Source organism: Antennarius striatus, chromosome 8 (assembly GCF_040054535.1).
Source record: "Antennarius striatus isolate MH-2024 chromosome 8, ASM4005453v1, whole genome shotgun sequence".
Lineage (NCBI taxonomy): Eukaryota > Metazoa > Chordata > Actinopteri > Lophiiformes > Antennariidae > Antennarius > Antennarius striatus.
The window spans coordinates 11,339,527-11,366,802 of record NC_090783.1 but is presented as its reverse complement, the minus strand read 5'-3'; the positions used below and the strand labels follow the sequence as shown (position 1 = coordinate 11,366,802).

The 27,276-nt window shown below is 41.3% G+C and overlaps 1 protein-coding gene across 3 annotated transcripts in view; it reads right to left on the bottom strand.

Moving 5' to 3' along the window:
• LOC137599788 (E3 ubiquitin/ISG15 ligase TRIM25-like) overlaps positions 1 to 26,940 on the bottom strand; it is a 39,085-nt gene extending 12,145 nt beyond the window's left edge. For all 3 annotated transcript variants that reach the window (XM_068320931.1, XM_068320928.1, XM_068320930.1), the window contains exons 1-6: positions 26,299 to 26,940; positions 20,731 to 20,826; positions 16,671 to 16,751; positions 15,647 to 15,799; positions 13,900 to 14,059; positions 13,726 to 13,764 (exon numbers count right to left, since the gene is read on the bottom strand). In XM_068320931.1, the coding sequence (XP_068177032.1) occupies positions 13,726 to 13,764; positions 13,900 to 14,059; positions 15,647 to 15,799; positions 16,671 to 16,751; positions 20,731 to 20,826; positions 26,299 to 26,886 (1,117 nt within the window). In that variant the 5' untranslated portion in view covers positions 26,887 to 26,940. The remainder of the gene's footprint in view (positions 1 to 13,725; positions 13,765 to 13,899; positions 14,060 to 15,646; positions 15,800 to 16,670; positions 16,752 to 20,730; positions 20,827 to 26,298) is intronic.
• Positions 26,941 to 27,276: the final 336 nt, after the last annotated feature.

Below are 27,276 nucleotides of genomic sequence, written 5' to 3'. Positions count from 1 at the left end.
AGACGGAAGGGCCCCACAAGGATAAGACTAGAAACGGAGTGTGTAAAGTTAACTGGCTGCAACAAAGGAGAAAACTGTGTGTCCAGGATTTCAAGACCCCACAAGGACAAGACCAGGGACACATGAGTGTGTAAATGCATAGAGGTGAATGTAGACAGAACTAGAAATATGACTAAGGTCAAGTCTGTTACTTCAAATAGGACACAAATCCAGGCAGTAACCATTAGTGAAACACAAGCAGCACTAGCCCTTCTTATTCTGGTTAATGTACAAGTTAAAATAACTGGGAATGATGGCTTCTGCATTGCTACTTTACCTGTTTGCTGTCACAGGCGCTGATGTAATCAGTCTGAGATTGTAGATCCAAGGGTACCAATTTCAGGTGCGGCTGGTGGAATGGGAGGCTGCTTGTTTATCACCTGTGAATTCAGATCAAAACAATCGTTTGCAAGCTGGTAAAGATAAAACCTGCTATTTGTAGATATTTCTGTGTTAAAAGCACTAGTTCAAGTGAAAGCAGCTTCTGAAATGACATGTGAACTCAAAAATAACAGCATTGTTCAGTCTATACTAGAGGAACAAGGAAATAAGACAACAAATGAAAGAGTAACATGGGTTACATTCAACATAGCCATGTCAAACCTCTAATACTTAATAAAGTGCTATTTTATGACAGTAATGACTTCACTTGGTTGTTGACAGGTGTTGCCAATTGTTTATAAAGTAATATATTATAAGTTACAGACGGAAGGGCCCCACAAGGATAAGACTAGAAACGGAGTGTGTAAAGTTAACTGGCTGCAACAAAGGAGAAAACTGTGTGTCCAGGATTTCAAGACCCCACAAGGACAAGACCGGGGACACATGAGTGTGTAAATGCATAGAAGTGAATGTAGACAGAACTAGAAATATGACTAAGGTCAAGTCTGTTACTTCAAATAGGACACAAATCCAGGCAGTAGCCATTAGTGAAACACAAGCAGCACTAGACCTTCTTATTCTGGTTAACGTACAAGTTAAAATAACTGAGAATGATGGCTTCAGCATTGCTACTTTACCTGTATGCTGTCACAGGCGCTGATGTAATCAGTCTGAGATTGTAGATCCAAGGTTACCATCTCAGGTGCGGATGTTGGAATGGGAGGCTGCTTGTTTATCACCTGTGAATTCAGGTCAAAACAATCATTTGCAAGCTGGTAAAGATAAAACCTGCTATTTGTAGATATTTCTGTGTTAAAAGCACTAGTTCAAGTGAAAGCAGCTTCTGAAATGACATGTGAACTCAAAAATAACAGCATTGTTCAGTCTATACTAGAGGAACAAGGAAATAAGACAACAAATGAAAGAGTAACATGGGTTACATTCAACATAGCCATGTCAAACCTCTAATACTTAATAAAGTGCTATTTTATGACAGTAATGACTTCACTTGGTTGTTGACAGGTGTTGCCAATTGTTTATAAAGTAATATATTATCAGTTACAGACGGAAGGGCCCCACAAGGATAAGACTAGAAACGGAGTGTGTAAAGTTAACTGGCTGCAACAAAGGAGAAAACTGTGTGTCCAGGATTTCAAGACCCCACAAGGACAAGACCGGGGACACATGAGTGTGTAAATGCATAGAAGTGAATGTAGACAGAACTAGAAATATGACTAAGGTCAAGTCTGTTACTTCAAATAGGACACAAATCCAGGCAGTAGCCATTAGTGAAACACAAGCAGCACTAGACCTTCTTATTCTGGTTAATGTACAAGTTAAAATAACTGAGAATGATGGTTTCAGCATTGCTACTTTACCTGTATGCTGTCACAGGCGCTGATGTAATCAGTCTGAGATTGTAGATCCAAGGGTACCATCTCAGGTGCGGATGTTGGAATGGGAGGCTGCTTGTTTATCACCTGTGAATTCAGATCAAAACAATCATTTGCAAGCTGGTAAAGATAAAACCTGCTATTTGTAGATATTTCTGTGTTAAAAGCACTAGTTCAAGTGAAAGCAGCTTCTGAAACGACATGTGAACTCAAAAATAACAGCATTGTTCAGTCTATACTAGAGGAACAAGGAAATAAGACAACAAATGAAAGAGTAACATGGGTTACATTCAACATAGCCATGTCAAACCTCTAATACTTAATAAAGTGCTATTTTATGACAGTAATGACTTCACTTGGTTGTTGACAGGTGTTGCCAATTGTTTATAAAGTAATATATTATAAGTTACAGACGGAAGGGCCCCACAAGGATAAGACTAGAAACGGAGTGTGTAAAGTTAACTGGCTGCAACAAAGGAGAAAACTGTGTGTCCAGGATTTCAAGACCCCACAAGGACAAGACCGGGGACACATGAGTGTGTAAATGCATAGAAGTGAATGTAGACAGAACTAGAAATATGACTAAGGTCAAGTCTGTTACTTCAAATAGGACACAAATCCAGGCAGTAGCCATTAGTGAAACACAAGCAGCACTAGACCTTCTTATTCTGGTTAATATACAAGTTAAAATAACTGAGAATGATGGTTTCAGCATTGCTACTTTACCTGTATGCTGTCACAGGCGCTGATGTAATCAGTCTGAGATTGTAGATCCAAGGGTACCATCTCTGGTGCGGATGTTGGAATGGGAGGCTGCTTGTTTATCACCTGTGAATTCAGATCAAAACAATCATTTGCAAGCTGGTAAAGATAAAACCTGCTATTTGTAGATATTTCTGTGTTAAAAGCACTAGTTCAAGTGAAAGCAGCTTCTGAAATGACATGTGAACTCAAAAATAACAGCATTGTTCAGTCTATACTAGAGGAACAAGGAAATAAGACAACAAATGAAAGAGTAACATGGGTTACATTCAACATAGCCATGTCAAACCTCTAATACTTAATAAAGTGCTATTTTATGACAGTAATGACTTCACTTGGTTGTTGACAGGTGTTGCCAATTGTTTATAAAGTAATATATTATCAGTTACAGACGGAAGGGCCCCACAAGGATAAGACTAGAAACGGAGTGTGTAAAGTTAACTGGCTGCAACAAAGGAGAAAACTGTGTGTCCAGGATTTCAAGACCCCACAAGGACAAGACCAGGGACACATGAGTGTGTAAATGCATAGAAGTGAATGTAGACAGAACTAGAAATATGACTAAGGTCAAGTCTGCTACTTCAAATAGGACACAAATCCAGGCAGTAGCCATTAGTGAAACACAAGCAGCACTAGCCCTTCTTATTCTGGTTAATGTACAAGTTAAAATAACTGAGAATGATGGCTTCAGCATTGCTACTTTACCTGTATGCTGTCACAGGCGCTGATGTAATCAGTCTGAGATTGTAGATCCAAGGGTACCATCTCTGGTGCAGATGTTGGAATGGGAGGCTGCTTGTTTATCACCTGTGAATTCAGATCAAAACAATCGTTTGCAAGCTGGTAAAGATAAAACCTGCTATTTGTAGATATTTCTGTGTTAAAAGCACTAGTTCAAGTGAAAGCAGCTTCTGAAATGACATGTGAACTCAAAAATAACAGCATTGTTCAGTCTATACTAGAGGAACAAGGAAATAAGACAACAAATGAAAGAGTAACATGGGTTACATTCAACATAGCCATGTCAAACCTCTAATACTTAATAAAGTGCTATTTTATGACAGTAATGACTTCACTTGGTTGTTGACAGGTGTTGCCAATTGTTTATAAAGTAATATATTATCAGTTACAGACGGAAGGGCCCCACAAGGATAAGACTAGAAACGGAGTGTGTAAAGTTAACTGGCTGCAACAAAGGAGAAAACTGTGTGTCCAGGATTTCAAGACCCCACAAGGACAAGACCAGGGACACATGAGTGTGTAAATGCATAGAAGTGAATGTAGACAGAACTAGAAATATGACTAAGGTCAAGTCTGCTACTTCAAATAGGACACAAATCCAGGCAGTAGCCATTAGTGAAACACAAGCAGCACTAGCCCTTCTTATTCTGGTTAATATACAAGTTAAAATAACTGAGAATGATGGCTTCAGCATTGCTACTTTACCTGTATGCTGTCACAGGCGCTGATGTAATCAGTCTGAGATTGTAGATCCAAGGGTACCATCTCTGGTGCAGATGTTGGAATGGGAGGCTGCTTGTTTATCACCTGTGAATTCAGATCAAAACAATCGTTTGCAAGCTGGTAAAGATAAAACCTGCTATTTGTAGATATTTCTGTGTTAAAAGCACTAGTTCAAGTGAAAGCAGCTTCTGAAATGACATGTGAACTCAAAAATAACAGCATTGTTCAGTCTATACTAGAGGAACAAGGAAATAAGACAACAAATGAAAGAGTAACATGGGTTACATTCAACATAGCCATGTAAAACCTCTAATACTTAATAAAGTGCTATTTTATGACAGTAATGACTTCACTTGGTTGTTGACAGGTGTTACCAATTGTTTATAAAGTAATATATTATAAGTTACAGACGGAAGGGCCCCACAAGGATAAGACTAGAAACGGAGTGTGTAAAGTTAACTGGCTGCAACAAAAGAGAAAACTGTGTGTCCAGGATTTCAAGACCCCACAAGGACAAGACCAGGGACACATGAGTGTGTAAATGCATAGAGGTGAATGTAGACAGAACTAGAAATATGACTGTAAGGTAAAGAACTTAATTATTTTACATTGAATAATTAGCAGTTGAAATGAAGTTTGTTCCCAAAGATATGTTTGTGCTATGCATCCTAAATATCAACTTAATAACAGTGTATTGTGCACCCAAATAATGCCCTGTACCTTTATTGGCGTCAATATGTCATTCAATAAATGCTGGTTTGTCCCTCGCAGACAGAATGTATGATTTTGCATCATCTGCAGGCCGTATCCTGGTTCTCCTTGTTGACATTAGGCCTCTGTGAAAATATTGTTAAATTGTTTCAAATGTATCCAACAACACAAACAACATCCTTCCAAACTAATAACTGATTTCAAAGACATATTCATAATCATAGTTCATAATCATCTGGAATAGTCATGTTGATGTATACTTGGAAGTTGCACAAATTTTAAGGCACTGTGATAGAGCCAGCCTGTCCTTACCACAATTTTTTCCAATCTCCTACATTCATTACTATTAGTTTAGTGTATTCTAATTCATTTGAACATTTTTTATATCAACATGACCTTGTATTACAATGCGTACACTACAACATCCAATTTAAGTCCTAATTATTTCAGTAGGTTGCTCCACATGGTCAGCACCTCACCAAACATTTGTTTGCTCCCCATGGCACACCCTGAACATTTGATGCTGCTAGGCCAGTTATGTATTACATTTTTTTCAGTTTGTCCCAATTTTTATTATGTTACAGGTATACCAAAGTATACCTGGCCCTCATCAAAAGAACTTTACAGGCACTGTCCTTTATAATGGTTAAATATCTGTTTTGTCAAGGTGCAGACATAGGGAGACACAAATGTAAACACATTCCAGCTTCAATAGATCAATATTCAGAACTGGATTCACTCAACCCATAACCAGATATAGTACATTCCCTGATAAACATTTCTACTTATCCCCCAAAAGAGAAGGCAATACATGTTCTTGTTGATTGCTCATATCCATTTTGTCAAGCAAAGATCAATATACTTTTATAGGAATTTCCACCTCAATGCTTCTCACAAGCAAAATGCCACATCATCTACAAATTCTATTGTTGTCACCAGAGCATCTGTATTCACCCAAAACCACAATTTAAAGCAAAATGAATATTTTCTCCTTTTTTTCCCAAAACTGCACTGTAACTCAAAGTACAGTTAGAGAAAAGTCAGCTATATATATAATCAAATGATGTCATTCAAAAAGCATTCGTAAGTTGAGAAGTGCTCCTTTGGGGTAAAAACATGCATGTAGAAGGGTCGCTGAATCAACCATTCTGAAATCACCACAAACTCAAATTTACATTTCTGCAGTTTGTATGATGGGCTGTATCACACACAAATGGACAGTATCCAAACACCCTGAATGCATCACTAACATTGCATACGGCCTCAAGTCAGTAAATTAAATTACTACAATCACTTTCTGCATATCTCCAAGAAACTACAGATGTATCCAGTAGGATCAGTCACCTGAACATCAGCCTCAGACTCTGGATGAGTGTGAGCTACGTTGACACGCCTTCCAAAACGAGCGTTACATGCATGCAACACACGTACACGACACGTGCACGCAGGTTAAATATATAAAAATAGCATTAATATTTGTATTATTCTGGCTATCAGTCAAAAATAATGTGTAATTACACACATATCCGACCAAATACCACACACAAAAACTTTTAAAACGTGATTTACGCACACGGGTACATACACTCATCGCGCACAAAAACTAGCATCAGTACTGGTTATTATTCTTGCTGTCAAAAACCGTGCAGTGACGCATCGCCTGTCTGACAACTTTCTGTTAAAGCCATGTTAGATTCGTGACGTATTAACACACTTACCTCGGATTTCACCACAGGAATGTGCTTTCAGCCACAACAGAAACAGAACTTCCGTGTCCGCTGCTCTTCATCCAACTTCTCTCCGTGACTCTAATGAGATGCGGACGTCTGAGGAGTTGACTGGCAGCGCCGGCAGTCGCGCGCGTCTGAGCGTCACGTGCCTGTCACGTGTCAGCGGAATGGCTCCCTGCAGCCACACTGATCACGTGACAGCGGACCGGCTCCCTGCAGCCACACTGATCACGTGACAGCGGACTGGCTCCCTGCAGCCACACTGATCACGTGACAGCGGACTGTCTCCCTGCAGCCACACTGACGCCTTGAATACATGAAGGAGTTCAGGAGGGAAACCAGGTCTGGTAGCCCAACAGCTACATGACCTCTGAATGTATGCTCACAAATTAAACGCGGTCTTGTGGTCTGTGTAATATTGTAAATTCTGTGATTGTATGACAGCAGATAGTAGATAATTTCTGCCCAGGATTAATAAAGTAAATTTATATACTTTATTAATCCCTGTAGGAAAATTATTAGTAGCACAGTATAGACCCCACTATTAGTTCTGGTGTTCTGCATACAGGCCCGTAACACTCAGAGACACACAAGGGGCCTTCCTGCATTCAGTGACATCTCCCGCTGTCAGCTCACACTCAGAAGTGACCGCCAGTCTCTCACAGCGGAGGGGGGGAGCGGGGGTGGGGGAGGGGCGGCGGCAGCTCCACACAGCAGGTCAGGACAGCAGAGTCAGGGGAGGCCAGACAGAGGAGCAACAGGGAGGGACAAGGATATTCCTAAACACGGTAAAAAGTAGTGCTGTCAGGCAATTACAAAAATAATCTCATTAATACCAGGATTTGTAATTAATCTAATAAATCACATTTAATCTCATACCTGCTAAAGGCCCCCAAATAAAGAATTTGAATTCTAGGACATTACAAAATTGTAGCGCATGACTAATCAATAGAATACACCAAGAAGAGATCACGTGTACAACATTCCAAGCATGAAAACCCTCTCTCAAAAAAATCATCCCTGCAAGAGAGGGTTAATAAAGCCCTCTCTAACAACCAACAGCTGGACATCCTGAACCCCCACATCCTTCTCGTCAGTTACCTGTCATTTTATTGAAGACGATAAAATGGTGTCCTGCCTTCTGAATTGTTTTGAGTTCAGTGACAGACACACATCTGAGAACTTAGCAGGGGAACTGCTCAGAGTGGCAAAAGAGTGGAATGTTATAAACAAAGTAGGTGGTTGTGTTATTGACAATGCAGCGAACATAACCAAAGCAGTTAAAACCCTGAAATGAACCCAGCACAATTATGAAATGTCTTGCACACACAATTAACCTGATTGTGAGAGATGCTCTGAAGGTGATGAAGCCTGCTGTGGAGAAAGTCAATAGTGGAATATTTCCACAGGAGCACAACAGCCACACACAGGCTCAAAATAACACAACGACAGATGGACATGCCTGAGCTGAAGCTCAGAGAAGATTGTGTGATAAGGTGGAACTCCACCTTTCATATGATAAAACGGATTCTGGAGTCCAAGGATGCAGTCATCTCTAACCTAGCTGTTATCAATGTACCGGTCGATCCTCCGAGCCAAGAGGAATGGGAGGTACTGCAGGAGGCATGCACTGTTCTGGAGCAATTTGAGGAGGTCGCTGTGGAGATCAGTGCAGACAGGTGCAGTATACAAATGTTGTTACATTATTATTAGTATTATTACTAGTAGTAGTAATTGTTGTTGCATTACTGGAATAAAAGGCTGAGTAGACATGAAATAATTTTAATACACCTGCACATAAAACAAAGCGTAATATTAACACCCATTGTTTATTCTTTTTCAGCTATGTTACAGCCTCCAAAATGTTAATCCTGCGCAGGGTTCTGCAGAGAGTGACAGCTCAGAACCAGACCAGCGTAACCACAGCATGTGAAAGAGCTAGTAGAGGCTCCCTGTGCATCCATGGACAGAAAGTTCCATAGAATGGAATATAACACTGTTCTGTCAGAAACCAACATTCTTTATCCAAGATTCAAGAAGCTGACCTTCAATGACACTAAAGCAGTTGATGAAGCTATTCAGAGAATAACTGCAGCAGCAGCAAGGTTCAACCAGCCAACTCCACTTCCAGGGGGCCAAGATGGAGCAGAGGATGAGCAAGAGGGGCCACAAGCATCTGCTGTTTGGAGATTCTTTGAAGAAAGAGCAAGTGAAGACACTACAAGAAGGAAGCCTTCAGCAGATGCAATACTGGAAGTGAGACCCTACCTTGAGGAGCCCCTTTGCCAGTTACGTGCAGATCCACTAAACTGGTGGGAAAACAAGGCTTCACTTTGCCCACACCTCACACACGTGATGACATGGTGACTGTGCATTGGTGCAACGTCATTTCCCTCCCAGAGAATTTTCACCAAAACCGGGCAGATCATGACTGACAGAAGAAGCCGAATCAGTCCCTCAAAGCGGACACACATGGTGTTTCTGAATGCCAATCTTTACTAAACACATTATTTGGATGCTGATCTTTTTCTTTTGTTTTACATATTTTCATTTATATTTTGTTGTGTTGCGAGTTTTTAAGGGATTCTGTGTTGTTTGACTGTCGATTTGTTTTATATAAAATAAGTTTTAAGTTTAAATTCATTTAAAGTGCACTGTAGAGTGAAAAAATAAAGGCATACTTATATAATAAACATATATAAATAAAAAGTATAACGAGATTTTTACATTATTAATTCATTTGTACATAATTTTACATTATAATTTTATATTATTGGTATAATATATTGATGAAAAGCAACAAAAAAAAGAGCTGGAATTCCCATCACTTAAAGGGACAGTAAAGTTAATTTTAAGTGACATATATGTTATTCATCATTATGAAAAATAGAAGAACATTTTTTATATCTGTATCATCATCCGTTTGGTCAAAAAAAGCTTAAAATCTGCACTGCAGCAGCTTCCGCATTCAGTGGTCACGTGGGCGTCATACGTCACTGGGGCCAAACATAGCTTAGCAGCCATAAGAAACAATGAAATCCACATCGCGATTAACTCAAAAAATATCATGGTTACCTGCATGGTGAATGGTTGTGTCAACAGACTTGACACAACAGACGCGACTTTCGAATAAATTCACTGTGGAATGAATAACAACTAGAGTTGTTATTCATTCCACACAGTCCAATAGTAATAAATGCAGTTAGCTCAATGCTATCATAATATGTACAATCCCATTGACGGGCTAGCGCATTAGCATTTTTAGCGCGATACCTTCCCAGAAGGTATTCTAAAGAACGACAGGTCCTTGTCTTTGCGTCTTTTTGCTGTTCTGTTGACACAACTGTTCACTGCGCAGGTAATCATGATATTTTTGGAGTTAACCGCGACGTGGATTGTATTGTTTCTTATGGCCGCTAAGCTATGTTCGGCCCCAGTGACGCCCACGTGACCACTGAATGCGGAAGCTGCTGCGGTGCAGATTTTAAGCTTTTTTGACCAAACTGATGATGCTACACATTTAAAATTTATTTTTTCTTCTATTTTTCATTATGATGAATAGCATATATGTCATTTAAAATTAACTTTACTGTCCTTTAATAACTTTCATTTTCTGGCGCTGGTTGTGAGCTCTTATAAGTTGACACTAGTTTAACAAGTTAAGAAAGTTTTAAATATTGAAACAGAAAAATTATAACTTCTAACCATTAATGTACCTGCAGCGTTTGTCTGTCTCCCCATGTCCCCTCTCGCGTTACCCGACTGACTTTCTGTAACACCACTTTAGGGAGACAGATAGGCTGCGCGCGGTTCACAGATAGGCTGTGCACCTATTTATAATCAGGTCCTTTCGAAACTCCAAAAGATTGTCTCAGCAGATTAACCCAGGTGATGTGTCTCATGCTAATGACCCTCAATAGCATACAAAGGCTCGGTGAAACTAGCATTTCAACATTTTTGTTTATTTATCATCTATCCATCCATCTATCCATCCATTGGTCTGTGTCTGTTTCAACAATGTCTGCATTTTACATAAAACCACTGCGGAGGATTTATTATTAGACAACAGTTGTCCTGGCAACATTAACAATTATCGAGCAAATGAAGACCGGTCTGTGAAAATATTGTCTTAGATGAAACCGGTCAGTGGCGCAAAAAAGGTTGGGGACCGCTGCTCTAAAGCATAAGCAAGAGATCCATGTATTGTGGTTTTGGGGCGGCAGTTGCTCAGTGGTAAAGCAGGCGGTAGAGCGGGTCGTCCAATGTTCTGAGATGGGGGTTCAGATTCCCGCTCGTGCCCAAAAACACCCAAAGTGTGAGCTGATGGTAGGAGGTGTTAGCTCACGTCTGGAGCACTGCCGAGGTGCCTTTGAGCAAGGCGCCATCATCTTAGAAGTTGCGCATTGGATGCGCACCCCGACGGAGCTGGCCGCCACTCTACCTCCCTCTCACCTGCATGCCCAAAGGCCCCTTGTGTGTGTTACAGGCCTGTACACACTATTTAGATGCATGTAAATACTAACCTGTGTGTAGAGTGGAGTCTTAATTTCCCTTTGGGGATTAATACACTTAATAAAAACTTCTTTTTTTTTAATTAAAATAAAAACCTTTGCATGAGAGTTCTAATGAAACATTCAACCAGCTATCCACCCATCTATCTATCATCTGCCCATTTATCTATAATCCATTCATCCATCCATGTATTTGTGTTTTAAAAATCATGATCATCATGCCCGGCAGTTAACAAAAGAAAGCGGGCCAACCTTAGCTTGTAGCTAGCTAAAAAGCTCTGAAGCACAGGCAATAGATCCATTTGAAGTTGTGGTTAAACATGTGCTGCAGAGGTTTATTGAAATATCCATCCATCCATCTGTCTATCATTGTCATTTAACAATCATCAGCATGACCAGCAGTTAGCAATACAAGCTAATGCTAACGCTAGCTAACGTTAGTTAACATTAGCTAACATTAACATTTGCTTCAGAGTTGGATTAAACACAATGGCATAGAAAAACTATCAATGTACAAATGTCATCCATCCATTCATCCATCTTCTGTTTATCTATCATCCATCCATCTATCAATCCATCCATCCATTCATCCATCCATTCAATGATCATCAAGACCAGCAGTTAACAATAGAGTGCTAACACTAGCTTGTAGCTAGCTAACATAAAGCATAAACAAGAGATCCATGTATTGTGGTTAAAACATTTGCATGAGCGTTCTATTGAAATGTCCATCCATCCATCTGTTTATTTTTATGTCATTTAACTATCATCATTATGACCAGCAGTTAGCAATAAAAGCTAATACTAATGTTAGCTATTTCTAGCTAACGCTAGCTAACGCTAACGCTAGCTAACGCTAACGCTAGCTAACGCTATTTAACGCTAACGCTAGCTAACGCTCGTTAGCTAGCGCTAGCATTACTGTTGGCATTAGCTAACATTATCTAACATTAACATTTGCTGTAGAGTTGGATTAAACACAATGGCATTGAAAAAATATGTCCATATATGCAGCTCAGCAGCACTTCCTGCTTTTCCTGCTCTGGCAGGAAGTTGGGATACACACTTCCTGGAGTGTGTGTGCGATGCAGTACCATTTTCTACCACCAGGGTGAAAATGCACACACACCTGTACCCAACTTTTGCTACCTTATGGGACATGTCAAAAAAAAGGCAGGGGGCATATCAGGAGTGTCCCCTGAGCCTTTTGCAATGAAAAACCTTGTGGGGCCCACCATTTTGGGGTGCCTAAGGTCTTTGGGCCCCTCAACGTTGGTCTAATCCAGGTCTGAAATCACCCTAAGGTAATATAAGTTAGTTCACACACACACACACACACACACACACACACACACACACACACACACACACACACACACACACACACACACACACACACACACACACACACACACACACAGTAACGTGTTGTTTCAGGTATCAACTACATTTGCAAATCATTTGCAGCACACCAGGCAGACTAAGGCCCCGTCCACATGATGCTGGAACTTTTTGAAAATGCAAATTTTTTTTACCCGGTATCGAAAACGATTCGCGTCCAACATGACAGCGTTTTCAAAAAAATCTCCGTCCACACGTAAAAGCATCAGTGCGTTGATCAACACATGTACAAGAAGAACAACTCCGAGAACGACAGGAGAGAGGACCGGGACGTGCGGAAATTCATGCTGTTCCTCCTGGAGGAGGATCTCTATCACAGAGTTCTCCAACAGCAGGCAGTGCATCCCGGTCTGACCCAGAACTGACGTCGGCGTCTTTGGCGAGGAATGTGATGAATAAATAAATAAATATATATATAAACTTTATGAAACATAAATAAAGGAACAACAAAAATTTAAGTGCAAAGCATGTTTATCAACGCTTCTTTGACGTGGAGCTGTTATACATCAGAAAATAGCCAGTTTTAGCTCCGTTTGTACAGGTAGATACGGATCACATGCATGATGTCACAGCGGTTTTTGTCCCAGGGACATGCCCCTCGGATAAAAAAAAGTTGCGGATACAGTGTCTACACGACAACGCAGATCTTACAAAAAATTCCAACTTGACCAGCATTTTCAAAAAGTTGCGTTTTCGTTCCGGATATCTGCCTCGTCGTGTGGACGGGGCCTAATAGAAGGGACCGTCACTGGATACCAGATTACAGCACTTACACTCAACAATGGCATTTTTTTAGACCAATTAAGTTTAAAGTGGTTTATTTCCGGCACCACAGTGTGAGAGAAGAGGATTCAAAGGACAGGGCTAGATGGAGGAAATTGATTCGCTGTGGCGACCCCTGAAGGGAAAAGCCGAAAGGAAAAGAAGATTTCCGGCACCACAGTGGTTGGGAAATACTGAGATATGTTATCCTAGCTAGGAACCGGTAGTCTCCGCAGGATGCTCTGCCATCAGACAGTAGGTCAGTGAGAGCTGACACTTGGGCATCCTGTCCTCTTCAGCATAAATAATTAACACCTCCAACTATACGTCGCAGTGTTACATAAGTCAAAACTTGCAGCCTGGAAAAAATGGGTCACCTCAGACCTGACACAGTCAGAGAGGGGGCTGGTGTGTGTGTGTGTGTGTGTGTGTGTGTGTGTGTGTGTGTGTGTGTGTGTGTGTGTGTGTGTGTGTGTGTGTGTGTGTGTGTGTGTGTGTGTGTGTGTGTGTGTGTGTGTGTGTGTGTGTGTGTGTGTGTGTATCTGCATGGGAGGTGTTTCTCATGCTTACCTTTAACACATTCTCCACCAGACACATAGTTCTCGTTAACTGAAATGGAAAAGTTAAAACTCAGCTAAATTTGTATTCACACCAGGTACTTATACATTTGAGCATTTGCTCTATTTATTTATAATCACATCATCCTTTATGACCATTCTCCCACCTAGAGGTCACCTGTTTTACCTGTGCGACTAATCTTGTCCATCTCCTCCCTGCAGACCTCTTCCATGCGGCTGCGGAGGTGACACAATGCTCTCCTGGTGCCGCTGAAAGCCTCAGTGGGTAGGCTTAGTGCCCTGGAGTGAAGACCGGTGGTGAGGGGGATGCAAAACAGAGAAGCTGCCTGCGTTGATAAAGAAAGAGAATGGAAAATGCTGCTTGCAGAGCACCGACAGACCCCCCCCCCCTCTGTCAATTCCTTGTGCAATTGAATTTGAAAATATCTTTTAATCATGTGCCATCTGTTTCCAGTATCCTCTGCAAACTCATTTCTCATCCTTTCCTCTATTTACAGACTCTATCTGGGTATTTGTTGGTAAGTGTATCGATGGATTCTTTCGGCTCCCAGGACTCATTAGATATAATAGAAGAATGACAAAAGCAAAATCATTTGATGAGCAGCAGTGGGAGGAGCATAAATATATTTCCTGCATAATACAATAAGTTCCTGCTGCATATTTTATTTAAGAGCAATACATCCAAAAATCTAAAATTTTGGATTGATTATATGAGGGTGGTCAGTGGCGCAGTGGGTAGCGCTGTTGCAAGGAGATTTCCATTTCAAGTCCCCCTATCTGCGGAGTTTGCATGTTCTCCCCATGTCTGCGTGGGTTCTTTCCGGGTTCTCCGGCTTCCTCCCACCTCCAAAAATATGCAATACAGGTCAACTGGCCTCAAATTGTCGGTAGGTGTGAGTGTGTGCATGTGTGTTTGTCTGTCCTTTGTGTAGCTCCATGGTACCACGGTGTTGCGCCCGGAGTGTTCCCTGCTTGATTAGGCTGCATAAACTATATGAAGACATTTTATATTAACAATTGGTTGTTTCTTTATATTTCAAATTGATTAGCAAAATGCTAATCAAATGTTCTGCGAACCTTTTTAAGAACATGTATTTTTTGGGCCATTATGTGAGAGCGCAGCAAGAAAGTGGCAGAAAAAAGTGAGACAGAGAGGGGTACCCCTCTCCATCTAAAAATACTGTATTGGTAAAATTTAAGAAACGTTTACCGTTAACAGTATTTTCAACCAAGTACTTTTTGCTTGTTACATTTTTTGCATAAGATGGCCCCTGTGACTGATATAAATTATTTATGGTAATTTTTATTGATTAGATTGTGAAATATAAAAAGGATAGTTATATTGTAATAGAGTAGAATACATAATGGTCAGGAGCAAATCTTTCACAATGCCTTGTATTTTGCATACTGTACACAATCTTTTTCTGTTAAATCTGTCAAATGTACATAATTACATGAAAGTTTTGTTACTTTTCAGCATGGCTAAGACGGATCTGTCTTTAAGAGGGATAATTGATTGCTGCATTTGGTGGGCATATGTGACTTTACTTAGATGTGAAGCTACTCCTACAAGCATTTCTTTTTACTGAAACCCATTAAACATCTGGTGGTTTTATACAGGCCAAAATATAATTTCCTGTGATACAAGCATGGTCTTTGTGACAAATGTAGGTGCAAACTTCACAAAAACACCTGATCAACAAATTATCTCAGTATGGTCAGTAAATCAAATTCCTAAAAGATTTAATTTTGGTTTTCTTTGATTAGTACAGGTATTCCTCAACCTCAGAACACATTTGGTTCAGAAAGGTTGTTCGCGAGTTGAATTTGTAAGTCCTTATTTAATACATTTTTAAATCAAAAAAGGAGGAGGAGAAGGGGGAACAACCATGTCAATAATTTCTCCATCTCACCTGTAAGAAATAGGAGTTGTCCTCAGTCTGCAGGAGTTCACTGATCTCCTTGTCTTTCATCCTCAGCTCCTCCAGCTCTTTGTCAAGCATTTCGATGTCTCGCTCAGCTCGCCCAACCACAGCTCGCTCCTTTGCCTCCAACCTCGCTCGAACCTAAAGGACACAAAAACTTAATAATCATAGCATGGGTACATTCAGAAGTGTACAGCTTCTTCAAGAGCGAATATCTAGTATCTCCTTCTTCTCCTTTCAGCTTTTTCCTTCAGGGGTCACCACAGCGAATCAGTTGCCTCCATCTAACCCTGTCTTCTGCATCCTTAACCCTGCCTTCTGCATCCATCAAAAGCAAATATCTAGTGCACTGTTGTCAAAAACATGATGGATTCCTCCAAACAAAAAGAACTGTGTATCACATAACACTGTGATAACTACATCCTGCAACATGATACGCAAAACAATATTTCTAAAACTAAAATATAAATTCAAGCATGAATATTCATGTCCACATTTTCAAATAAAACTATTCAATTGGGGCGGCATGGTGGTACAGTGGGTAGTGCTGTTGCCGCACAACAAGGCAGTTCTGGGTTCGTGTCCCGCTTTGTACGGAGTTGACATGTTCTCCTCATGTCTGCGTGGGTTCTTTCCGGGTTCTCTGGCTTCCTCCTACCTCCAAAAATATGTGGTTCAAGTTAATTGGCCGGTCCCAAATTGACCGTACGTGTGAATGTGTGCGTGCATGTTTGTCTGTGTGGCTCCGCGGTGCATTGGTGTCATGCCCGGAGTTTACCCCTCTTCACGCCCGCAGTCAGCTGGGATAGGCTCCAGCTCCCCTTGACTCAAGACAGGGGATAAAGCGGTATCAGAAAATGGATGGATGGCCAATTCAATTGAACAACACTTTATTAACACCACCTCATTCCTGCTGGTACCATGACTACAAAGTTTTTTTAAAGAGAATAGCTGTTACCTGTTGCGACCATTGGTCACACGACAGCTCACACTTGTGGCTGCTGGTCCTTACCTCTGCCTTTGTTTTCTCCAAACGTAGAGCCATATCTGCAAATAGAGCTTCACTATCTTCTAAAACAGCTGCTGCAGACACCTGAAACACACATAGCAGGAAAAAGAGCAGTTACAGGGAAGAAGAAATCTCAAGATGCAGCTTCATGAGTTTCAAACACTCTTAAACTGTCAAAACTATTTTTTCAATGTGAAAAATAATACTCCTAATTCATTATTAAGACAATCATTTCTCCAAAAGCAACAACTTCCTCCAACTCTCCAACTCCCTGGACCCCTAAAGCTTGAGTCCTAAAAACAATCCCACAAAATGAAAGTGCTGGGCTATCCAGGGATGAACCAATGGAACAATGATTTTCAAAATGTGATTTGTCTTTCAGGAGTTCATCTAATGGCTTTCCATCCTGTACTGGATGGATACAAATGTTACTCATGACAGGAAGCAGAAAATGCCTTCCTGCAAGAGTCACAGAGTGATATAGTAACTCAAATTAGCCTACAATGGAAACTGATACAAAGAGCTTCTGTGATGTGATTATGTATGGCGTGTTTGTATGTGTGTGTGTGTGTGTGTGTGTGTGTGTGTGTGTGTGTGTGTGTGTGTGTGTGTGTGTGTGTGTGTGTGTGTGTGTGTGTGTGTGTGTGTGTGTGTGTGTGTGTGTGTGTGTGTGTGTGTGTGTGTGTGTGTGTGTTGTGTGTGTCCGTGCGTGTGTGTAAATGTCAAGTCTATTTACCGGTATGTTACTCTTTGTCAACCATGATAGAGAGTGAGAGCAGACGTCAGATTCCCTGGACTCCTCACGTACAGTAACCCAGAATGAAAACATAAATGAAAAGCTCAAAGGAAGGAAGGAGGTCTCCTCCCTGACCATGATGTCTGCTAGATGCCCATGTGACGTTACCACTCAACCTACTAGTTTAACCCTTGCCATCAGGAAAGAGATTAAAGATTCAGGACCGTAAAAGTCAGACTCAAAAACTGTGGAGGAGTTTCTTTTCCACGAGCCGTACATTCACTGCCATCTCCTCCACACCATCCTTGATTTTCAAAGCACTTTAACCTCCTTCACTTTATTTATCAACATACTACAAACCACCCTGTGTTGTTCATCACTTTTTCCATTTCTGTATTTACCCTGTTCTTATCGTGTCTTGATGTTCTTTTAAGTTCAAGGATCAGATCTTCAACCAGAATTTAACATGAAACCCTTGCCACTAAGGGTTGACACATTTAGAGCTTGCAGTAGACAGTAAAATATACTGAAGCTAGATTTGGTAAAAACACTATTTTGGATTGTACACATGTAGATGTGCTACATTCATAGATGCTCTTATACAAGTAGCTATTTACTCCCTGAATACTGTATTGGCCCGAATATAAGACGGTGTTTTTTGCATTGAAATAAGACTGAAAAAGTGGGGGTTGTCTTCCATTCAGGGTCTAGACATTATACCCATTCACAACGCAAGATGGCACCAGATATCTTTAAAGCGAATGCTGAACTTAACTCCGCAGGCTAAAGCGAACCCCTGTCACAAAGAAGAAAAATAAAAATAGTGGAGGCACGAAGAAGAAAAATAAAAAATAGCAGTAAGAAAGAAAAGAAAAGAAAATAAGAGAAGAGGTAACAAAAAATGGAGAAACGTAGCAACAATCTGGAGAAAAGTGGGTCGGAGATTGGCCAGGATAACCTGCAGCTGAGAAGTTATGATGCAAACTTCAAGATGATGGTGATAAATGAGGCAGAGTCTTCAAATAATCGCAATGTGATCAAATATATTAAATATATTGTTGTAATCATATGTTTCAGATGTACTATAACAATTTTCTGTATAAAAATTAAATTTGGTGTTCAGAAAGTTGAGTCTTGAAAAAGAGGGGGTCGTCTTATAATCAGGGTCGTCTTATATTCGGGCCAATACAGTATTTTCTACCACCACCAATAACAATCAACTTAGTGAACTGGTCACTCCAAAATGTCTATAGGTATGAGCATGAACGGCTGTCTGTCTATGCCAACTCTGCAATGCACTGACGACCAGGGTGTTCCCCAGCTCTCGCCTGTTGCCAGCTGGGATAGGCCCCAGCATCACTTGTGACCGTACTTCAGATGAGTGGCTGAAGACGACATGATTTTGATCGTCTCCTCTTCAAGAAGATGAATGAATGAATTTGACATTCTCTGTAAACCCTTGAGATGGTTGTCTGTGAACATACCCGTTTTTTAAACTGTGGTGAGACCAGTCAGGTGTACGAAACTGGTGAGACAAGCGATATTGTTTGGTCTAGAGACAGTGTCACTGAGGAAAAGAGGTAGGTAGCAGACATGAAGATGCTGAGGTTCTCTTTGGGAGTGACCAGGATAGATATGATCAGGAATGAGTACATCAGAGGGACATCACATGTTAGAGGTTTTGGAGATAAAGTCAGAGAGGCCAGACTTAGATGGTTTGGACATGTCCAGAGGAGAGATAGTGAATAAATTGGTAGAAGGATGCTGAGTTTTGAACTGCCAGGCAGGAAGCCTAGAGGAAGACCAAAGAGGAGGTTTATGGATGTAGTGAAAGAGGACATGAAGGTAGTTGGTGTGAGAGAAGAGGATGCAAAGGACAGGGTTAGATGGAGGCAATTGATCTGCTGTGGCAACCCCTGAAGAGAAAAGCCCAAAGGAAAAGAAGAAGAAATACAGTACTCAGAATGTTGGTCAACAACAACCCTTCCATGTTCTAAGTCACTAGAATCCTCTGTCTTCCCCACCCTGATGCGCAATTTGAACTGCTGTGGATCATCATGTCCACATCCTTAAATACACTGATTTGCCGCCAAATGAGTAGAAAATTTCTTTAATGAGCAGTGACACAGTGCCTTTGTAGTCTGACTGACAAAACAGAGACATTTGCAAGACCAGCCAGCATAGTTCCATTCACGCAAACGTTCATATAGTTGTAGCCAACCTAACACAAAATTAGATCAAAGTTAAACAGGGCACAAGTATATGCATACATGCACTGAGAAATGATGTTAAGACAATATTGTACAAAACTTATACATCAAATACCAGAAATCCAATTTTTTTTCTATTTCATGAATAAGACCAAAGCAAACAGAAGACCATCAACAACATGAGGAGGTTTTTACACTTGATCTGGTTGAATGGGACTGGAAAGCACCCACTACTCCCCTTCTCATTTGATGCCCATAAGAAATTTTGTTTGTGTTCAATGGGAGTTTGTATTTAAAACTCATCCAAATATTGAATTTGGGACATCTTTCATGTAGTAGAAGTCAAAACTATTATAAAATTAGTTCACATTCTCTAATGTGTCCAAATACAAACTCAATCAGAAAATGTCAAAGTCATGTTTACATCAGGATCTTGCAGTCCTAAATCTATGTTGGCTTAATACTGATAGCAGCAGGGATTAAATACAGTATTTTGGAATAAAATTACATGGAGACATGGAGGAAAGTCTAACATTACATTCAAAAAATTAAAGTAACAAAAACAAAAATAAAACACAATCAAAATTATGCTTTCAGAAAAGGTTTATGTAATAAAATGGTCATTTCACTACATTCAATTACATATTAAAGGTACTCATACACAGTCACCACTATAATTTTTTATGGGAATTAGTGGACAATGTAAGCCTTGGGCTCCAAATTATAGATTATATCTTATTGTCCCACAATTCAATGAGTTTTTTTTAAAAATCACATTAAGTCTTAATCAAAGACAATCCATTTTAAGATGCACAAAATATATTATGTATATGTATCAGTGCAAGATTGAGGAGCCGATCCAGGACATTTCCTGGACTTTTACCACAGTGACTTAACAGGCAGGTCACACATAAATTTCACAAATAGTGAAAAGCATTAACTACAAGGGTAGCACAGGGTGTGTGTGTGTGTGTGTGTGTGTGTGTGTGTGTGTGTGTGTGTGTGTGTGTGTGTGTGTGTGTGTGTGTGTGTGTGTGTGTGTGTGTGTGTGTGTGTGTGTGTGTGTGTGTGTGTGTGTGTGTGTGTGTGTGTGTGTGTGTGTGTGTCGCCGTCTCACCTTGATGGACTCCAACCTTTGTTGAAACTCCTCCAGTTCTCTCTCTCCTTTCCGTGTCCTCTCCTGTAGCACCCTCTTGGACTCCTGCAGCTGAAGCTGAGAGACAAACAAAATTTCAACATTTCAGAGAGTTACAGCAGCTGCCTGAAAAAAATATCTCTTGATTATTTGATAGATAGATAGATAGATAGATAGATAGATAGATAGATAGATAGATAGATAGATAGATAGATAGATAGATAGATAGATAGATAGATAGATAGATAGATAGATAGATAGATAGATAGATAGATAGATAGATCGATCGATCGATCGGACCACTGAGCCGGCTCAGCGGATGAGTCTGTTCAGACGGTCCATATCTCTTTTCCTGGCCCCCCCACCCCAACACACAATGGCGTATGACAGCACGCTGGAGACTACGGACTGATAGAACATGAGAAGGAGCTTAGGACAGATGTTGAAGGAGGCCAGCCTCCTCAGGAAGTACATCCTGCTCTGCCCCTTCTTGTACACACAGTTCAAGTTGAGTGACCAGTCCAGTCTGCTGTCTAGCTGCATTCCCAGGTACTTAGTTTTCTACCACCTCCACCTCACTGCCCTTGATGATCACTGGTTGTGGAGAGGGAGGTGCCCGCCGGAAATCCAGCACCATCTCCTTTGTCTTGGAGACGTTGAGCTGGAGCTGGTTCTGTTGGCACCACTCCACGAAGTCAGCCACCAATGTCCTGTACCCCGCCCTCATCACCCTCCTGGATACATGCCACTATCGCGGTGTCATCGGAGTACTTCTGTATGTGGCATGTATACGAGTTGTGCTTGAAGTCTGATGTGTAGAGGGTGAAGAGAATGGGGGAGAGAACGGTCCCCTGTGGCGCCCCCGTGCTGCTGGTCACCATAGAAGACAAACAGTCCCCCATACGGACGTACTGGGGTCTGTCCGTTAGGTAGTCCGTAATCCAGCTCACGAGGTAGGGGTCCACAGCCATGGAGGTCAGTTTATCCCGCAGGAGCCGGGGCTGGATGGTGTTGAAGGCACTTGAAAAGTCAAAGAAGAGCACTCTGACGGCACAGCCCCCGGCGTCCAGGTAGGAGAGTATGCGGTGGAGGGGGTACAAGACAGTGTCGTCAACCCCAACCTTGGCCTGATAGGTGAACTGGAGAGGGTCCATCGCACCCTGCACCTGTGGACGCATGAGCTCCAGGACCAGTCGCTCTAGGGTCTTCATTACGTTCTAGGGTCTTGATTACGTAAGATTTAAAGATTTAAAGATTTAAACTTGATTTACAGGATTGGAAATGAAAATATATTGACCTTGTGCAAATGTTCTCCATTTTGTTATGGAAAAACCTCTAAAGAAATCCACTTTAAACAAGTCAATTTCCACTCTGACCAGACTGGTCATGTGAAATTGGCTGGTTCTGAATGTTTTGGGGGGTGTACTATGACATTATCACTATCACCCTGTGGTGCGCGAGCTGCCGCTGGGGGGTGCACCAGTGTAATAGCAGCTGAGCACCTTGAAAGACATAAATAATTAAATAAATATTTTAAACACTTTTTGATGGAGGATTAACAGTTTAAATATTTAAATTCATTCACTGAAATCATTTGTAATTTTCAATTAAAAAAGGTTTTGGGAAAATTTTAAATAAAAAAAATACCCAAAATGCACTTGGCTTTCTCCTAGCTACGTGCTAGCTTGTTGTGATAGCATCAACATTAATAGGCCGAAATGCATAACTGGTTAAAAACGGGCAGTCTGTCCGGGATTAAATCTGGGAGAAATGAAAGAGGACAGGATACACTGGCCACAACTGAGAGCTGTGCAGTCTACCAGGATGAAGAAATCGAGCAGGAAAAAGAGAGTGATGATGACGAGACAGGGGAAACTTAAAATGAGGAGCACAGAACACAGAAAACTCACCCGGACTCTTCATCGGGAGAAGGGGGTAAAGAACACAATGAGACTCGTACTCGAAAGAGAAAACATGATGTTGAACTTGGGCCTATGTTATTTTGATTCTTTGTGGCAGAGTAGCATATTTGTTACCATTTAATAACTGTTACAGTTTGTTAAATAGGTCTATCTGTTACATAGTAATAACTGCTGTTCATCACTCATCTGTAGTCGGCTCGCTCGGCGTCCATTTTGACTTAAAGGGGCCCTATTATGAAAATCACACTTTTTCAGGTCTCTACATATACATAGTGGTCCTCCCTAACCCGACCAACTCCTAGAATCTGAATCCCACACGTGTGTGCATGCTGGACCTACAGTATAAAACTAAAACGCACGTAAGTTGGTCTCATATTCTCTTTTCTATTATCTGTCAGCATAAATAAAGTCAACTTATGCTAGGCTACGTAGGGAGTTGTGCTTTGTTTCGTATTGTGTGTGTGCGCGCACGTATTAGTCGATTGTTTGTTGGTCGTCATAGCGACAACGCACACAGGTCTGTCCTCCTTATCCAATATCAGAACATCGGTGTCCTGAAATTAGTGTCCCTCTTCCTTGTGCATCCTTTCAGCCTACAGCTTCAAGTGTCGTGGCGTGCCAAACTGACCCAGTGGACACTCATATTGTTGGTACACAGCTGTCCTGCAGGACTCTTCATTCCCACTATTGAAGTAAAGGTATGTACAAGTCATATTCCATACAATGTTTTAATAAAATCGGTTACACAAATTTTCTAAATATAGTTGTCTATAGGTGTTAGTGAATGCACGTGTTGATAGTAGTTCAGTAAAAAATAAGTGTTGTGTATTAGAATATTCCAGCAAGACAGTGAAGACTTTAGTATAAAATTTTTTGAGACAGATTCATGTATGTCATATATTGTTTTGGCTCCTTATTTCGTTACGTTTGGTGTACCCCTCTACAAGATCCACTTTTCCAAGGGCTTTTGAAGGGACAATGCGACAATGAGTCAAACCTCACAAGAAAGAGCCAACTTTCTGTTAGTGTTGCAATATTTTAATATTTCAAACAAACATGTTTTGAAATTCTGTTGGTAATTGTTCACACCAAAACACAGCGAAAAGTAACCATACAAATAAATAAATTAGTAGCAAGTACCAGGATGTATTTTGAACACAATTTTTCTAAACAAAGAAATGAATCAAACAATATCAATAACAGTAAAGATCTATCTTTGTGTTTTATTGAACAGGTTTTGTAGCTGACATGTTGGACCTCATATGTGACAAAGTCTTGGTGGACCCCGTGCCATACACAAATGAGATGTTGTCCATTCCTCTGTCTGCCCAGTATGAGCGTCCTGACAAGGAGGAGGTCATTGCCAGCTACATGAACAGGTTCAACCAAGACTCGGTCTAAATCCAGCATAATGGCCTTTGTCTTCAGGAATCTCCTGGCGTATGTGAAGGACCACACATGCTGGGATGACAACCCGGATTCTGCGTCCTAAGTAGCCCCAGCACCAGCCAACAAAGGTGCGATAAGCCAGATGTCTGCACCATCTACAGAAAAGGACATAAAACTATTTATTTCACAATGTTTTCAATCCCGAGTATTACAACTGTTGTTGATTTCCTGATAGGATGGCCCTGTGTTCTCATTATTATTATTGGATGTATTGTTTTATGTAAATAAATGCTTGTATATGTCAACATAAATGGATTGTGAACAAAAAATGTTCAACATGTCTATTAATAAGATAAAAATCAAGGTATCGCAAATACAATATATTAGACTTTGTTGTACCTATATATGTCCTGTTACTGCATTAATGAAGGAATGCCTAATGAAGCAAAATAAGACATAACTAGTTTTTATTCCGACACTTTTAAAAGAACGACTTACCAATGTATTGGTCTCAGACGTGAAGGGCCATACTCGGCCCTCAGTACGTGACCGGCCATTTGTAGGGTGTACACGTTTAGGCACACAGGCTGGAACCCAGGATGTTGAGTCATGCACGGAACTTCATCAACCTCCTGCAGACGGCTCCTAACCTACAGTGAAAAACATGGTAAAGGTCATTTGAATTTACAGTTGTAAAAGTAGCCGAATACCGTAGAGACATAACTTTGTGGTTTAGCTGTGAGCTTGCTACTTGTATCTCCAAACAGCAGATGTTTTCTGCTTCTGTTGGCATACATTCAGTGTCCACAGGGACACCTGTACAACAGGTGAAGACACCTCAAAATAGAGTATATAAAGGCATCACTGCAACATGGTTACATCATTTCACCATTAACCTGGTGTGATAGTAGCAGGTGTTAGCTCCGTGTGTCTTGTCACAGAGGACTGCCTCAAATATTTAGCAGCTTAGTAACGGGTTAAATCAATGTGATAGAAAAATAAAGTAACTTAGCCGTGAGCAGAAGCTAGCATTAGCCACATGGTAATAACTATCAGAACCACCATCAGACTTTACTGTTACTTATTGAAATACAGCAACATTTTAACAGTAAACACATCTGTACAACATTATTACTGTGTGATAAGAGGCGGGAGTAGAAACAAAAGTAGCTACCGGACGATACTAACGTCCTGTGATGACGTAGGTTACACAACAAAACACAACGCAGAACCAACTAAGTAGCGTTCACACGTACCAACCATTCAGAAACGTCCTGCTGCACCCGCACAGTCGGTGTTTCTTTAGGAGCTTCTGGGTCGGACTCAGGGTCATAAATGTACAGCGACACGATGGGTCCTCCAAACGCCATAATGATAACAAACGTAATGTCAGTCAGTGTCCCGTTAGCCTAACGCTCTACTTCAGAGAGGCGTGGTCCAGGTGAAGGAGGCGTTGACCAGCGGAGCTCATTAACATACTGCAGCTGGAGGCCTGAAACGATGCGTTTGTGAGTAGCTCAGTTGAGCGATTTTGAAAACCTTATATTTAGGACCATATATCACTTTAGGTCAAAATATTTGCAATACAGTCTAGTTGGACATCTGGCAGCTGAATGACATTAAGTTAAAAATACATAATATGGGACCTTTAAAATATTATTATTGTCATTTTTATATTGTTACTATTATTTTCCCCACCGTTTCTAAAGTGAGAGATCATTAGGCCCATTATTGCACAATATATTCTGTGTTAACAGTCTATATTATTGTAGTAGAGTGATATTGATGTGGGATTGCAGGGGCTGTCCTTTGGGGGTGGCAGCACAGGTTGGGGAGTAGTGAGGGTGGAGCTTTAACCTTTGACCTGTATATACGTCCTCCAGGTGTTAAGGAAGTGTGTGTGTAGGTGTATGCAGTAAAGATTGAAGCTAAAAACGTACCTCCCGACTCTGTCCCCTTTTTCTTATAATATCCCAAAGATATTACAATTATTAAACTTGATACCTATATGGCTACAAAGACTACGCCTTTTCTTTCTTTTTTTCATGTTTCGGGCATTGGGGGTGCGTCAGCGAAGTCGGGAGGTAGAAGTGGGTGCGCGGACTGAAAAGTTTGGGAACTGCTGGTTAATGTATTGATGACAGTTTGGGGAATTGTATTCTTTATCAAACTCAGAAATAAGGGACTTATGTTCCTTTCTCAATACTGACATTGCAGTACGTTGAGGGTGCGTCCGTACCTGTCTCCTGGATCTCTGCGCCTCCACGCTGTGTATTTCCTCCTGATCCGCTTGGCACAGCAGACAGCACCCGGTCTCCTCTGCCGCGGTGTCTCCACCGGCAGGCTCCAGGCCCAGGCGGTGCTGGGCACACAGCTGCTCGGCCAGACACTCCACTGCGGCCACCAGCTTGTGCCGGCGCAGGGTGCTAACCTCCCGGTGCGGCAGAACGTGGAGCTCGCAAAAAGACGCAAGGCAAACCAGACACGACTTTACTGCCCTAAGCTTGCTCTCGATCGGGCAGAAGTCGCACGGCACGTCCCCTACACCCCCGATGTAAAGCTCCGGCGCCACGACAACTTCGGTCAGCTTGAGTTTATCAACTACCTCAGCGAGCACCGTGTTCCTCCGCAGCACGGGTCGAGGGCTGAACGTCTCCCGGCACTGGGGACAGCTGAACTGGCCTGATTCCGCCTGGTCCCAGTAGTTGTTAATACACAGCATGCAGTAGGTGTGTCCGCAGGGGGTAGACACCGGATCCTTCAGTATGTCCAGGCACACCGGGCACTTGAACTGGTTCTCCGTCACTGAGATATTTGCCTGTGCCATCTCTTCAGCTGTGTCTTTGGTACCGAGGGAGTGTTCGTGGTTCACTGTGTTACAAACAGGAGGAGTCGGGATTGAAGCTTCCGCGATGTCATCCATTCCCCTCTGCCGTGGGTACGTCTGTACCCTCACTTTTGCTTGTCAGGCAAATGCAGGCATCGCAGGTTCGTTTGTTAACCCAATAATTATGGGATGTATATCCATCCATCCATCCCTCCTTTTATATTCTTTGCTTTTTTTTGTTGCAGTATAGATAGATTTATTCCGATCAATTTATCCACATTTAGTGTGATGCTCGTCAACTACTCTCCAATTGGTGGAGGAACAACTATCAGTTGCAAATAAAATCAAATAATATAATCATCTTAATACACAAAATAAACGAGAAAACCA